Source organism: Cygnus olor, chromosome 15, assembly GCF_009769625.2.
Source record: "Cygnus olor isolate bCygOlo1 chromosome 15, bCygOlo1.pri.v2, whole genome shotgun sequence".
NCBI classification, from domain to species: domain Eukaryota; kingdom Metazoa; phylum Chordata; class Aves; order Anseriformes; family Anatidae; genus Cygnus; species Cygnus olor.
The window spans coordinates 16,362,722-16,377,855 of NC_049183.1; the positions used below are offsets into that span (position 1 = coordinate 16,362,722).

Here is a 15,134-nt window from a genome sequence, read left to right on the forward strand (position 1 = left end):
CATTTAAATATTTATTGGTGTACAAGGAAAACAAATATAAAGAACATATTTACTCTTACTAGGTCTTTCTTTGTATGAAATTTGTATGAAAAACTCTTACTAGGTCTTTCTTTGTATGAAATTTATACTGTTGTCTATAACTTCAGACAAAGACATTTTAGTAGTTGTAATCAGTTGCGCATCTCTTCTCCCTCCCACATTAATATCAGCAACAAAATGTTCTCATCAAATCGCGAATATAAAAAATGGATCCAGGCCCAAGAATGGAGATCCAGATCACCAGCTCAGCACTACGCAGACCAGGAAACATATCAGCCGTTTCCACATAAAGCATGCTAAGTCTGAAATCTTTTCTGAAGGCGAGTCTCTGAAGCATTTTTCTAAAATGATGCATTACCTACTAAAAATGTTACACCATGCTGTGTTAAATATATCAGAGGATAAGAACAGAAAATGAGAAGTACTTTTCTAGCACCTTTCATACAAATTATGTCTTTGCAGAATTTGCAGCACAACAGCATTTAATTTAACATCAGGGAAAAGTCTCAAGGTGCATTTCAAATAGGCTATGACACAGTCAGGAAGAAATAAGATGTGGAGAAGTACAGCCATTTCCAGAAGGCTAGAGCTGCTCCATAGAAGGCTTGCACACCAACAGTGCCTGAAAGGACACAAAAAGGGCTGGTACTGCCTGATTAGGAAGACGGGTGTGTGTGTGTCAAAAAAACTATCCCAGACAGCTGATATGAAATTTCTTAAGATGGTGTTTTGGTCCTCTTTCATCCCAGCCATACATTTGTACGTATTAAACAAAATTTTTCACTTGGTCTGTAGGACACAGAGAGGTGAGAAGTGGAAACGGGCACAAACTTTATGTTCTAGAGTGCATTGTTCACAGTGGAAGATGTATCCTGTGGCCTGGAAATCTCTGATGGCACGACGGCATCGAGCCAAACAGAAAGAAAAGAGCAACCCTGTGCTGCCTTCTGATTTTTCATTCTCAGGATCCCCATTAAGAACTTCACAACACTGCTCTGTCTCAAAGGCTGGCCAGAGGATACGCTTTTGGCAGTGGCACCCACAAATTAACTGTCTGCAAGCCTTACGTGCACTTCCAGCACGGTGTCACACCCCAGCTACTTTGCCTTTCCAAGGGGCAGCGAACAGCTCTGAAGCTGGTGCTGTGCGGGACCACCGCCCAGGGTCAGACCTGAGCTGAGCCGCAGCCACAGTGTGCTTGCAACCCCCATGGATCGCCAGAACAGGAATAAAAGGAAAGCTGCTGAACATCCACTCAGCACAGGAGACCTGGTGGAAATGTCCTTGGCAAGCTCTACCCTTGCATAATGTGCAAACAGCCTGGGCAAATCCCTCCTTGGTATAATTTTACCGGGACACGAGCACATGACGGTTTCTAAAAAACATAAAATTGGTTATGGATACATCCTGTTGCAGGTGCACGGGTTCAGGCTGGGTCAAACAGTTGTTTGTCCTCCAGATTGGGGTGCCGGCTGTGTCATGGGACGGTGCTGAGGTGCCACCACCACAACTGCCATGTAGGAGAGCGCCCCATGCCACTGGGTGTCCTGGCTGGGCCTGTATGCTGCGTACAGGCATTGGCACAGCTGCTGTGGCCCCCTGGGTATTGTGGCCCCCCAAAGAGCTGCTGCAGCCCCCGAGGCGGTGCGGAGGACGCTCAGTGTCATCGTGTGGAGGGCGAGTGGGCTCTGGCTGAGGCACAGCATCACGGTGCTGCAGTGGCTCAGCTTAGCCCCGGCTGGAGTAGCAGTAGCTAGATGTAGGGCTTGGCTGTGGAAACTGAACATTTGCCTTGGTCTGTAGGGTGAATAAGCTGTAAATATGTATACAGACAGGCCTGGGTATGTATGGTGAATAACCTGTAAATATGTATACAGACAAGGCTTGGTCTGTAGGGTGAAAAACCTGTAAATACATATACAGACTGGCCTTGGTCTATATGGTGAATAACCTGTAAATATTCACACAGACAGACCTGGGTATGTATGGTGAATAACCTGTAAATATGTATACAGACTGGCCTGGGTATGTATGGTAAATACACAGTAAACGCGTATACAGACAGGTGCACACGTTTGTATCCTTTCAGAGCACTGGAGGGAGGGCTCGTGTCACCAGCCCTGTATGAAAGACCCCCCCTCTCCTCCCCATCCCCCGAAACAGACCCTGCCCCTCCCTACACCCCCCCAAATGTTTTATTATCCCCCCCCCAGCTCGGCCTCCCGCGGCGGCCTCCCCCGGCCCAGGGTGCACCGCGACGCCAAGATGGCGGCGCCCAGCGAGGGCCGGGCGGGCCGAGGGGCCGCGGCGTTCCCGGGCGCTGAGGGCGGCCCCTTCGCCTTCCCCTTCGCCGGCGCCGCGGGCTCCGGGGCGGAGGAGGCGCCCAAGAAGCCGTGCCGGGCCTGCACGGACTTCAAGAGCTGGCTCCGCGAGCAGAGGAAGCGGGCGGCGCCGGGCGGCGGGGTGAGGCGGCGGGGCCGGGGCCTCCCCTCACAGCCCCGGGGGCGCTGGGGCCGCGGGCCCGGTTCTTGCCCCCCCGGGGGAGGGAACGGGGCAGGGGCTGCCCCCAGCTCGGCCGCTGTCCCTGTGCAGGGGTGTCAAGGGGCTGTGCCCCCCGGTGCTGATGTCCCCTCACAGCCCTCGCTTAGGGCTAAGCCTTAGGGCTAATAAAATAACGAGGGGCTGGGGCGCCTGGTGTAGGAGGGCGGGCAGAGAGAGCTGGGCCTGGGTAGCCGGGAAAAGAGAAGAGTGAGGGGAGACCTCGTTAATGTGTAATGGGGGGCTGTGAAGAGGATGGAGCTGGCCTCTTCTCGGTTGTGCCCAGTGACGGGACGAGAGGCAACGGGCACAAACTGAAGCTCAGGAGGTTCTGGCTCAATATGAGGGGGCACTTCTTTACTGGGAGGGTGGCAGAGCACTGGGACAGGCTGCCCAGAGATGTTGTGGAGTCTGTGAATACCTTCTGTGGAGGTATTCAGAACCCGCCTGGATGCCATCCTGCGCAATGTGCTCTAGGTGGTCCTGCTCAGCGGCGGGGGTGGACTAGATGATCTTCAGAGGTCCCTTCCAACCTCGGCCGTTCTGTGACTCTGGGATTCTCTCCTGCTGCAGGTTGTGGTGGAGGAGAAGGAGCCGCCCCCGGACTGCCCCCTGGACAGCGAGCAGCTGGGCCGAAACACCTGGGCCTTCCTGCACACCATGGCAGCCTACTACCCCGACCGCCCCACCAGCACCCAGCAGAAGGAGATGACAGACTTCATCAACCTCTTCTCCAAGTTTTACCCCTGTGAGCACTGTGCCGAGGATCTGAGGGAAAGGTCATTTGCCTCTTTGATTTTTTTTTTCCCGGTAGCTGGTGAAGGGGCCTGAAGTGCTGGCTTGCAGCAGGTATTTGCATATTAGCAGCTCTTCCTGCTGTTGGGGTTTATAGGTACCTGAACTGGTTTCTTCCACTGCATAGATCAAAGACACGCTTATTCAGAAAACAAATACCTTTTCTAGTGCTGTTAGGTTGTATGCTGCCTCCAAGGCCTCCCCGAGGTCGTTTTATTACCTTCCTGGTTCAAACTGGACTTGCCCTCAGTCGTGGAATTATACTGTGACTTGGAATAACTCAGATTTCAGTAGGCGAGTGTGCTTATATCTCAGAAGAGCCCCTTTACAGGCAACCACAGCAGTGGAAGCAAAGACTGAGGCTGTGATGTTTGGTAAAGTTTTCTACCCCTGTTACTGTCAATATATTTATCAAAAATTTCAATTTTTTTTTTTGGTGGTGATGAACGGGCAAAAATGTTTGAAACCTAGTTAGTGACTTAGCAGGCGTCACATGGCAAAAAATGTTCATTAGGAGACTAGCTGTCTGTGTGCTATGTGCCTTCTTTGGGTATTGAAATTGGTGACTGTAAAGCAGTAACGTTTGTTTCCTCTTCCCTGTTTGCAGGTTGCGAACAAATCAGCCTGATACTAGCAACAGAAATAACTTCTCCCAGTGGTTGTGTCTTCTTCATAATGAAGTGAACAGGAAACTGGGGAAATCTGAATTTGACTGCTCTCGTGTGGATGAGCGCTGGAGAGATGGTTGGAAAGACGGTAGTTGTGATTAATCCATAGAGACTGCTCTGAAATCTAACAGACCAATTCACTCTGGTGTTGAGTCACTACAGGGAGATGTGCGAGTAAATATGTGTGTTGGTGCGCCTGTGTGCGTGACTGATATGGCTTGTGAAAATAAAGGTGAAACCAATTCTGAAAGTCGACTTGAAAATCTTATCCTAATAGCATTTTGATAAATGGTCGTATCAAATGCATCATCTGAGGGACTGAGGCCTTACATTTGGCACAGGAATTCCAGAAACCTGTGAAGTTAAGTTACTGACAAACTTGTGAAGACTTCTTCATTGCAACATTTCCGTATTTTAGGGGCATTTGCTTGTTTCTGTGACTAGAATTCCTTTTCCTGCACACTGTTGTAGAGGACTGCCTTGTGACATTTTACGTTTATCTGCAAGCACTACCCTGATGTTGTAGAAAATGCATTTTTAATTGTCATTTTAACTTCTGTTCTGATAGGGCAAATTCATACTGTGTTTTGTGCCAGGTCTGTACCCCTTGAGCTCTTCTTCAGACATCTCCAGTACTTGTTGTTAAACTTTCGTTCAGTTGCTTTGCTACAAGCTCTGAAAGCAGGTACGTTTAATTTAAGTGCTAAAGTCGTGGAACCTTGATTTCTCATTTTATTTCTGTGTTTCAACTTATGTAAGATGACATCGTAGAAAAGGGACCTAAAACAAGACAAAAAAAAATCACGAATGGAAGGAAGTATCAGCTGGGTGAAACTCAAATGTTTTAAATTGATTGCTTATTTTCTTTGAATGCGGAAGCAGTATGACAAGAAGGCCTACAGAGTTTCTTACTACTTCTTACTTTTAAAGCAGATAATCGCTCATCTCTGCTACGAACTGTTGTCAGTTGTGAAAATAGCTGTAACGGTCTGAGACTGATACCTGTAATGAAGCGTATTCAGTTTTGTTTAGCATACGGTATTTCTGAGATGTCATTTGTGTTTTGAAATTCTTGATTGGGATTTGCTGACCTGTTTGACATTCTTGTGTTTTCACCTAGCTAAAGGTCTCCCTAGAACAAAAGGACTTTACAACCCCCCTTGCAGTTTTTGAGTCCAGCTTAAGGTTGTAATGTCAGCTTTAGATAGTATTTATTGCACAGAAGACTTGAAGGAGTCCCTAAGGCAGATTCCCTCTATAGATACTGGCCAGAATCCATGCTACAGGTGTTTGCCCTAGGTCAGCTATATTGCATCAGTGTTACTGATATGTAAGTGTGAATTTCAGATGAAAGTGCAATAGCAGCGTAAATGATTTACACCGCAACGTGTATAAATGCACGTCTCTTTAAAGAGATAGTTTATATATAACAAAAAGTCTAAATACTTTCAAATTCTTAAAATAGATAGCAATATCGTGCCCTTATTGCATTTCTGGCTGTGAAAGTTTGCAGGAGTTTGCACAAACCATGACAATAAGAGGCTTCTTCCTTCTGTACTGAGCTTTTCTGGTGTGTTTTAGTAAGCTTCCTTATTTGATGCACTGCAGAATGTTTGTAAATTTACTGATAGGGTGGGAGTTAGATGGTAATGGTACTTTTATAGCAGTATTAGGGTGATGACGGTCTGTAGCTGAGAACTTTGATCTTCCCACCTTTGTACGTGGGGCTCCTTAGTGTTTAGAAAAGCAATCAGAACTTTGGAAATATATTTGGAAGATATATGGCACGTTCAAATCTTTTCAAGTTGGACCTGTTAAAAGAGTATGACACGTTTTATGGACTGGTTATTCTAGCAAATTTTATTTAATAACATTCCTAAACACAAACCGAACAAAATTGATAAGTGTTTCACGAAGTGTGCAATCTGACTTCTTACTTCAAAGTATTTAAGTAGATTATTAAAAGTGCTCAGAAAAATTCCCTATTGGCACGGTGAGGCTCTTAGAACAAATAAATTCAGGCCCCTAGTTCTTGTTTTTCAGTAATGAACTCAATTCCCAAAATGAAGCACGTAGGTATCCACTAGTGCGGTGAGGACCAACAAAAAGGCTGTAGCCCCCTTTTGTCAGGCTTGGCCTAAATTGCCAATGGATGTGGACAAGCATTTTCTGCTGGACGTGGTTGTCCTAAGGGATCATTTTTCTGTTCCTTTCTAATCTGCCCTCAACAATTTCATTGCTCATGGGAGCAGGTTATGAGATTTCTTGCTAATTTGCTTCAGTATAAATGTGGAGGCTGGTAAAGCACCTGTCTTGTCCTATTTCATCTTAGTGCTGAAAATGGGCCAGGTTAGAGTTGCACTTGTTTGTGCAAGCACACGTGGTCTCTGCTGGCAAGTCCCAGGACTGCTGCTGCCGTTTGCAGGCAAGGGGCTGGTGATGGGCGGGAGGATGGCAGCCTTCCGCCGTGCCTCTGTCCACGTCTTGAAAGAGTGTGGAGAGGAAACAAATTGTGTATCCCTCTCAAAAGCGGAGGGAGCGGCTGTGGCAACACCAAATTTTTGTCCCTTGGTATTGTTCAAGGAGGTGGTAGGCCTGTGCAGAAGGAAAGGCCCCTTCTGCCAGCGTGTACCGTTTCGCTGTCCTGGCAGTGGTGCAGAGGTAGGGGAAGAGCTTTAAACCGAAGCCAGTGTCCGTAGCAAATGCCTGCTTACAATGAGGCCACGAGCTGTGGCTACCAGGATGTTACTAGGGCCGTTTGTAACTTTGCTAAGTGGCCATTTGGTAAAATACGTGCTTGAGTTCTCTGTTCTCTCCTGTTTATGGCTTTGCAGAAGAGCTTTAACTTGTGTGTTTTTCAGGCATAACATCTCTGTGGACTTGACTGTCCAAGAAAGGATTTATTTTTTTGCTGCTCGTTTATAACACATCTAAAGTTTTAATCTTATATATGGAATTTCTATTGAAGATATTTGTATTTGTGTACATAAAAAGAAGGGGAAATTGTGAATTCTCTCCTAAATGCACTTGATTAAATCTAGTTCAAAAAAAATCTGTATTCAAATTACGTTTCCTGTTTATGTGAAAATAATAAAGCAACTGAGTTCGTTCCTGGCTTCCCTACTGCATGAGGCCTTATGGAAAGCCATCGCGGTGCGCTGGCGCGTCCAACCGTCTGCATGCCGATATCTTACGGAGCTCAGCCGAGGTTGTGTGATTCTGTGTGTGTGTATTGATCAGACAAGGTGGGGCTGCAACCGGTTCTTTTTCCGTTGTGCTGCTGAATTGCTGCAATTCTCTTCAGAACATGAAGCTACAAAACAGCAGCGACGTAGACCAGGTCCTTGTCCGTCAGGTCAGAGTTTGTCTGGGGACTGGGGGGGGATTTTCTGTGCTGTGCTTCTAACAGCATTGAAGGTAGCATTACAGTTGGGAGTAGCTCAAATCCTGCTGAATTTGAGCAAGATGGCAGTTGGGGGTGTCACCCACTGGAGGGCGATGCTTGTTAACTGCATAGTCGCTGCACGGCCATGCACGGACAGAAAGGGGAAGCTGCTTCCTATCAACACGAGGAACCCTTGCAAGATAAGCACAGTCAGCAGCAGGTGCTGCTTGAGGAGCTTCTCAGAACTTACTCAAGAGCTGCTCTGTGTACTAGGCACCTGGCTAACCTTTCAGCTTGTCAGAGGACTTACTGATTTCACAAACTGGGTTCCATTCATAGCTGACTTTTTTTTTTCCTAAAAGCAAAGAGCAGGGAGCCACGAGGGAATTTTCTTCATGAATGGGAGGCAGAGTTGCTTGAGTAAGTGGCAAGTGCAGATGTTGACGGAAGCAGCACTGTGCCTTTAACATTTTTCCAGGGATTAGCTGTTCCTTTGCAGTGTGTCGGGTGTATACAGTCTCCTGTTTACAGTATGATCCTCAGGAGTGGCTTTGCTTGCATGTGTCTCCAGCCTATTACAGGTCGTGTGTGATATTTCTTCCTGTTGGGGTTTTTCAGGCTTGGAGAGGGTAGTGGGTTTGTTTGTTTTTCCCCGTCCTAGCAGCATTTTTTTTTCCACTCCTGGAATGGTTGTTCAGGCTTTTTGTCTGAGCGATGGAGAGGAGCTGCTCAGTGTTTTCTGTAGTCAGGAGGAAGCACGTCAGTAGAAACTGTCAATAAGGTTGTGTGAAGTCAGCTCTTGATTTTGTGGTTTAATAAGAGAATGGAAATCAAGCAAGTTAAGCAAAACCACAGCTACCAGCACATAGGCAAGCCGTCAGTTAGAAAGACAGGACTGTCAGAGGGAAGGGGTCAGCACTGTGGTCAGCTGGAGCACTGACCTGGGTTGGCACGTCCCGCAGGGAGGTGTGTGGGAACACCACTGCTGTTTCCTCGCCAGCTCACACGGAGACAGCTCGGGTGTCTGCAGCAATCCACGATTAATTCACAGCTGAGGGAGCTGAGAGCTGGTGGTAGTTGGGATGCAGCGTAGTCTGCTGCAAGTCAGAAAACACTGCAGGCCACAAAACTCTGCGACAAAGGTTGGTTCTTACCAGCTGAGGATCAATGGGACTCAGCACCCTTATCCGTCCTGACACTGGCATCTGGCATTGCTCTCAGTTCTTCATTTTTGTAATTAATGTCTGCAGAAGCAAAGACAAACAAGCAGCACTAATGTTTATCTGCCAGGCTTTGAAACTTTCTGTTCGCATTGACGTGTGGCAATCCTGTCTGCGCATGCTGGCCTAATGGATGTTAGCTGGTACAGCCCTGACAGTCACCCTGGCACTTGTCTGGGCTCACAGCAGCTGGCACGCTCTAGGCAGTGGCCCTGGCACTCAGGCCTGCTGAGTTCTGCTCCTGTGACCTTGCTGCTGAAAGGTGCCCTCTGTTTCTGTGCTACTCTGGGTTGTTGAGTTTCCTTTACAGCACTCCCAATGTAGAAGTTTCCTCTTGGTCTCAGGTTTTCCCTCCCAAATATCAGGTACCCTCTAGCTTTTTGGTTTCTCTTGTCTGTTACCGCAGTGTTCTTCCCAGATCTCTGTTGGCTGTGAAGAAAATTTGCTTTGCATCTTAACCAAGTAAACAGTAGAGGGCAACAAAGCTTGTATTTATTTGGCTTTACCATTTCTTTCTTGCACTTCTTTAAAATAGCAAGCTGCTCCAGTCCTTTTGCGTGTTGCATGAGATTTTGGTGACTTCAGTTACTTCTCAAACTAGTGGCTGTGTGCAGTACTTCTTCTATAATTGCACAGATGAGAGATGTTACTTTTTTGCCAGCAGCTAAAGTCTGCACTTGGAAGTGTAATAAACCGCTGCCTGGATGCTATTTCCAGCTTGCTTCCTACCTGCTCTTCAGCCCATAACTGGGTGTATGTGGATAAATCTTGGCTTTTCAAACAAGCAGTTAACAGATGGGAGAGGGTAAAGGAGCTTTATCTGATAATTTTGTAACAGTCACTTCCTTATACAGAGCACTGTTTGTGTAACACAGGACAGTACTTGCTTTCACCGTGAACTGTTCTAGGTACAAAACCAGAGGAGAGCAGAGTAGCAAGGCACTTACAGCCTAAGCACCAGTGGAGTTTTGCACAGAGCAAACACAGGTAAGGGCAAACATACGCAGTCATGAGAATTTTAGTCAGGAGGATCAAGATTGTTTGATGCAGTTGTCATCTACTCTGAATGCTTTATGGAAAAAAGAGGGTTTGGAAAGAAGATCAGAGGACAGTTAGGACTTTAACAACACTGTTGCTGTTGAGAGACAGGGATGCAACCGGCCTTTCTGCATGGCAAGATACAGAAATAAATCCCAAGAAGTTTCATGGGAGCTTTGCTTTGAATTTGCACATCTGCAAGAAAGGAAACAGCTGAGTTAAATTGCTGTCTTTCTCACAGTGGACACCAGGCAGCTATTTCATGCATTCCCTCAAAGCTTCTGTTTTATCCAGAACACCAAGCTTTAGCTCTAAACTCAAGTCGATGCTAGGGGACTTTCCTTTTGAACACCAAGTTTGGTCAGGCAAAGCCAAGCTTTCCCTGCTTCCCCTATCACTGACATCTAGCTAGCAGTAATGTGAAAAAGTGGATGCTGCGGCTGTGCTTCGTGTGGTGCTTCTTAGAGGGGGTAAAAGATAACGCCCTGCGCAAGATACACAAGGTGAGGCTCATACGGCTACAACACGTGGCTGGAGACTCAGAAGTTCAGTTCTTCATTGACCATAGGCTTCTTGCTAGGCTCTAGGTAAGTCGCTTCATCTTCTGTAGCTGCACTTCCACTTCTGCAAAATGGGGATAAAAATAGCAGGTTCACCAGCCTTTTCCTGTGTTTTCTATTTAGATGACAATAAAATGGCCTCCCTGACAGAGATTGTGTTTGCACTGCACAGTCCTGGGCCCATGATTGTTCATTATAATAAAAATCTCTCATCTTAATCTGTCTCTCAAATCTCCTTTATGTCAGGTTACATCTTTCTTTAGAATCCAAGGACCCGGTTGATATTTGCTGTGTTCAGTTAAGAAACGAGGTGTTCCTCATTTTCAATATCGTACTACAAATACCACGTTTGCTGTGCAAACATCAGGACCCTTTTTTCCCCCAGAACTTGCACTGTGAATCTTGCAGTGTTGTGCAACACGGGGAGAAACGATAACGGAATGGCTGAGCTGGGAGAGCTCCTTTGGAAGCAGAGCTGGACGTGTCTCAAATGAGAGCCGCAGAAGCTGTGCGTGTCAGAGCATGGCCTGAGCTGCTCTGAGGCTGCCCCGTGTCCTTGTAGCTGTCAGCTCTGCTCTCGTTACCTTGCCTTCTTAGCTACAACGCCAAGCAGGTAGCAGATGACAAGCACCAAAGTCAACGCTTTGGTCAGGCTCTACACGATGTGACTCCTTGTTGTGGTGCTAAGGAGGTCAGTTTGGAAAACAGCCAGGGATCTGATTTCCCTCTTGTCTAGCACTTTCCGAGGTGTTTGTGCACCTTCACGTAGAGTTCAGCCTGGGTGCTGAAACAGGTGCGATTACTGGTTTGCTATGAAATACTTTGAGAAGAAGCAAAGAATAAGTTTAGCAGATAAGACATCGCGCTTGCAATTGCGCCACTGGAAAGCATTTTGAAACCCGGTAGGGGTTTTGTGCAGTTCGTTTCTTATGCAAGTGCTGAGATATTAACTCTTCTGTTCTAAACAAACGCCATCTTAATTAATTGAATTCCACCATCCAAATCTTCCCCTGGTGACTTCAGTTAGTCAAATTTTCTGCATTTTTTTATGGCGTGTTTATCTTGAGTTTATACTTGCACGGTAACTGCTGAATCCCACCTGAGAAATGGCTGCGTTTCAGATATGGGTGTGTAGCCACCTAATAAATGAACTTCCAGATATTTTTGGATCTCTTAGGGTGGAGGGCATGAGGTAGCTTTCTTAGTAATGGCGTTCAAAGGTATTGCTAATCAGGAAGGCCATTCTCTCTGTTACTGCACGCTGTGAATTTCTCAGTACCTCTCAAAAATAATGCCCCTGAGCGTCCTGTTTTCTAGAGCCTAATGGCTGAGAGCAGTATTAGCCAAACCCTAATGAATGCCCAGCAAAGCATTTCAGAGCAACAAGTAAATGAATGTACAGCAAAAGCACTGCTCCAAGCACGCCATTCAAGCGACGTAAAGGGCAAGCTCTTTCACCACCTACGCCTGTATAAAAGACATCAGGCCGTATGGAAGTGCTGCGGTTGATGGGCTGTAAACCGCGGGCGAAGGCTGCTTGTCCCCCTTGGGCCGTGCTGCAGAATGCCTGCTGCCAGCTCGTTGTCCTGTTCTGAGGCAGCTTTACTATAAATATGTCGCCGAAGCAGTTCCAAGGGCTGGGCGGTTTCGCATCGGTGTTTGGCTTTGGAGTTGTTAAGTAGAAGCTGTAGCCAAGCGGTTGTTTGGTTTGCAAAATTGGGGTGTCCCACTGCTGCCCTCCCCTGCAGAGACCATCTGATCAGCCTTGCTGGAAGAACTGGCGTTAACTCATCTCGCCCCTTGCCGGACTCCCCGTGGTCAGGTCCCGATCCCAGGATCAGGCGTTGTGGAGCAGGATGCGTTGGCCTCAGTCTGCTTGAAGATTTTTGCAAATAAAGTTCTGCTTCGCAGAATGGCACCAGCACTGCTCGCAGGCGGTCAGCTTACAGCGGGTAGCTTGGGGAGCTTTCAAAAACTGGTTATGCGCAGTCGTGTGCCCTTGAAAACCCATTGCCACTCTTCCCTCTGTGGAGGTAGCCGAAGTCAGCCCTTAGCCGGATGGATGGGGCTGACTCAAACTGGTTCTGAAGGTGAAGGCCCCGCATCTTGTTTCCTCAAGGTCACCGTGTCTGTGTGCTTACCCCTGGGTAAAAAACAAATTGCTTTTTTGTGTTGGAGGCAAAGCTTAAGGAGTCAGTGTGGCTACGGGAAGCACGAGGCAAACCCTCGTTTTGCACCACCCTTAATTAAACTCGTGTAAAACCAAAACATGGATACATCTCAGGCACGTGTTTGCTTGCTGCTCTTTCTGCTCCCTGTCACTGAGGTCTGGGGGGAATGGTAAACGCAGAACTTGTTACAACTGAATGAATGCTCTGGGAAGTGCATTTCCAAACACCGTTCTTTTTCCCCATTTGATGGGGGAAAATGTTCAAGACCTGATGTCCTTTCCTGTTGTTGCCTGCCTCGGTCTATCTGTTAGCTTACTTGCAGCAATAGGAAGTGAAATAGAAGCGCAGTTGATGTGTACACCAGAGATAGCTGCTGCACTTTATCGGCACAGTAGCAAGGGACAAAAGCTAGCACAGCATGACATGAAAAATGATTGTATAAAACATACTGCACACAGCAGAAGTTGGAGAGAGGAACCTCAAAGAAGGAGGACAAGTTTAGAAGCAGGGATTTCCATGGGGATATTGCCTCGTGCATCCCAGCCATTCCCTGAAGAGTATAAACCAGTTATCTGTTTGGAAACGGTTATGATTTGTTCTACACTAGTATCTAAAGGATTCAGAAAGTGTCTTGGTCTTGTTGTGCTTTTTGTTGTCCGAAATACGCCTTCCCCAGTCTGGATAGATGAGCTGGGCAAGACCCTTCAGAAGGGGGAGCAGAGGCCCTGAAGGGTGGGGAAGTCTTTTCCAATGCCCCCAGAAAAGCGGAGTAGCCCCCAGAGGTCAGGACGATTCCCTGCGCAGTAGCCCCAGGAGCAGCAGCAGGAGCACCCCGCCTTCATGCGTGTGCACTGTGCCGCATCTTCTCTTCGTGTCATTGATTTTCTGGGTCTGCCCGCAGCCTCGTCCCGGTGGGAGCTGAGGACGTTGAGGACCCATCTGTGGTGTACGGCGTGGCAGTGCCCGTACGGGACGTCCGCTCGCAGGGCGAGGTGCGGGGCGCGCTGAGCCCCGATGGGCAGCCCCGGCAGCGGGGCCTCTGCGGCACCTTCTGCTCTCTGGGAGCAGGGCTGGCCTCGCCTCCGTACGTAACTCTGGGCTGACGGAGACAGGGTGGTTTTCCCCAACACATTAAAATGATTTTGAGGTCACTGGAACAGCTGCTTGTAAACCACTGAAGCTGTGTGAAAATCGCACCTGTGGTAACCCTCAAATAGTTACCTCTTTGTTTTTCATCTGCAATTCAGGGATGAGCTGGTGATGCTCGTGACAGCGGGATAAAATCCCTGGCCAGCCCCAGGAAAACCCTGCCAGAAGCAAGCAGGAGGAACCAGCCCGGCGTTCTCTTCTTTTTTACATAGTAAAATGTGATTTCTACTGAGCTGGTGACACTGAGGAACGGAAGGCTGAATCCTGCTTTTCCTGCTGAGAGTCAGAAATAGATCTGGAGAGACGATGACTCACCTGTAATTGAGAAACTGGATGGCATCATCGTGAGCTTTAACAGTTAAACCTGGTCCCACCTGCCAGAAAGAACAGGCAGACAAAGGTGCAAAAGGCCAAGCTTTGAGCTTGGAGACGAGGCCCAGCACCCAAGAATTCTTTGCTTTTTGGGGCATTTTGCATTGCAAGGGCTTAACACGCCTGCTACGCGTGTACCCCGTGCGATCCAGTGTGGTCCCAGCTACATCCCTGTCCCCAGAGGGGCAGGGAGCTGCCCAGGCAGCAGGCTGGGGGCGAGCTGTGGTGGGGCCGCACGAAGCCCCCGGCCCTGCCCGCAGCCCCGCTCGGTGCCAGCCGTGCATGCGGTGCCAGCCGTGCATGCGTGCTGCTCTCCGCCGCTTCCCCTGCAGTTGCCGTCCGGGCAGGGATGATGTCAGAGTTGTCATGGCATCGGTATCTATGGAACCGGGATCATCGGCGTGGCGCTACCCCGACTAACTCAGGAGACGGTCCTGGAGCCGTGGGGGGAAACTCCCTTTGTAATAACCGAGGGTTTCCCTCCGTAAAATGGCTCGCCTTTTCCTCCTTTCTGCCTTCCCTGGGGGGGAGTGGGGATGGGGCTTGGCCTCTCCCCGTCCCACAGCTCTGCTTGCCGCTGGTCCTGCACCAGGCAAGCGAGAGCTGCAGCCCCCAGCCTGCAGCAGACAGCGGGTGCGTAGCATTGTGCAGGGCTGAGGCAGAGCCCAGCCTTCCCCTCGCCACGCGAGCAGGCTGCTCCCCGCCAAGGGCACCCAGCGGGGCACCTCCTTCGCACCGCTCCAAAATCCCTCCTGTGCCTGGCAGGGCCTCACGGAGCTGCTGGGTGCTAACGGGAGGGGAGCGAGGGGTGCCCTGCAGCGGGGGCTGAGCAGGACCCGGGTGGTGTGGCAGCGTGGGGGCACGGCACCTCCCTGCTGGAGCAGTGCTCCTGCTTGGGGCTGTGGCACAGGTGTCCCTTGCTGCTGCACGGTGACACTGGCTGTGGTGGGGTGTCCTGGCGGCCGTGCGGTGGCTGCAGCAAGCTGTCCCTGGGTGCAGCGAGGTGACATCAGCCACAGCACAGAGACCACAGCTGCATCACGGCGACTCCAGCAGCAGCACACCTCCCTCAGATACAGCACGTGCACGGCCATAGCACAGCGACCACCGCCCCAGCATGGTGTCCCCAGCTGTAGCACAGTGTCACGGCTGCAGCACGGCGTTCCTGGCATTGCATGGCACCCATAGCCATCGCAATG

The 15,134-nt window shown here is 48.9% G+C and overlaps 1 protein-coding gene and 1 long non-coding RNA gene across 2 annotated transcripts; one reads left to right on the forward strand and one right to left on the reverse strand.

Moving 5' to 3' along the window:
- The first annotated feature begins 2,266 nt into the window (after nucleotides 1-2,266).
- Nucleotides 2,267-6,532, forward strand: GFER (growth factor, augmenter of liver regeneration). The gene is made up of 3 exons (XM_040574771.1): nucleotides 2,267-2,502; nucleotides 3,151-3,356; nucleotides 3,980-6,532. Exons 1-3 carry the CDS (start codon nucleotides 2,305-2,307, stop codon nucleotides 4,140-4,142), a joined length of 567 nt encoding a protein of 188 aa, XP_040430705.1. The 5' UTR covers nucleotides 2,267-2,304; the 3' UTR covers nucleotides 4,143-6,532.
- Nucleotides 6,082-14,596, reverse strand: LOC121078507. The gene is made up of 2 exons (XR_005824609.1): nucleotides 13,879-14,596; nucleotides 6,082-12,386 (listed from the first exon to the last, which is right to left on the reverse strand). It is a non-coding gene; the product is annotated as an uncharacterized LOC121078507 (long non-coding RNA).
- Between the last annotated feature and the right edge of the window lie 538 nt (nucleotides 14,597-15,134).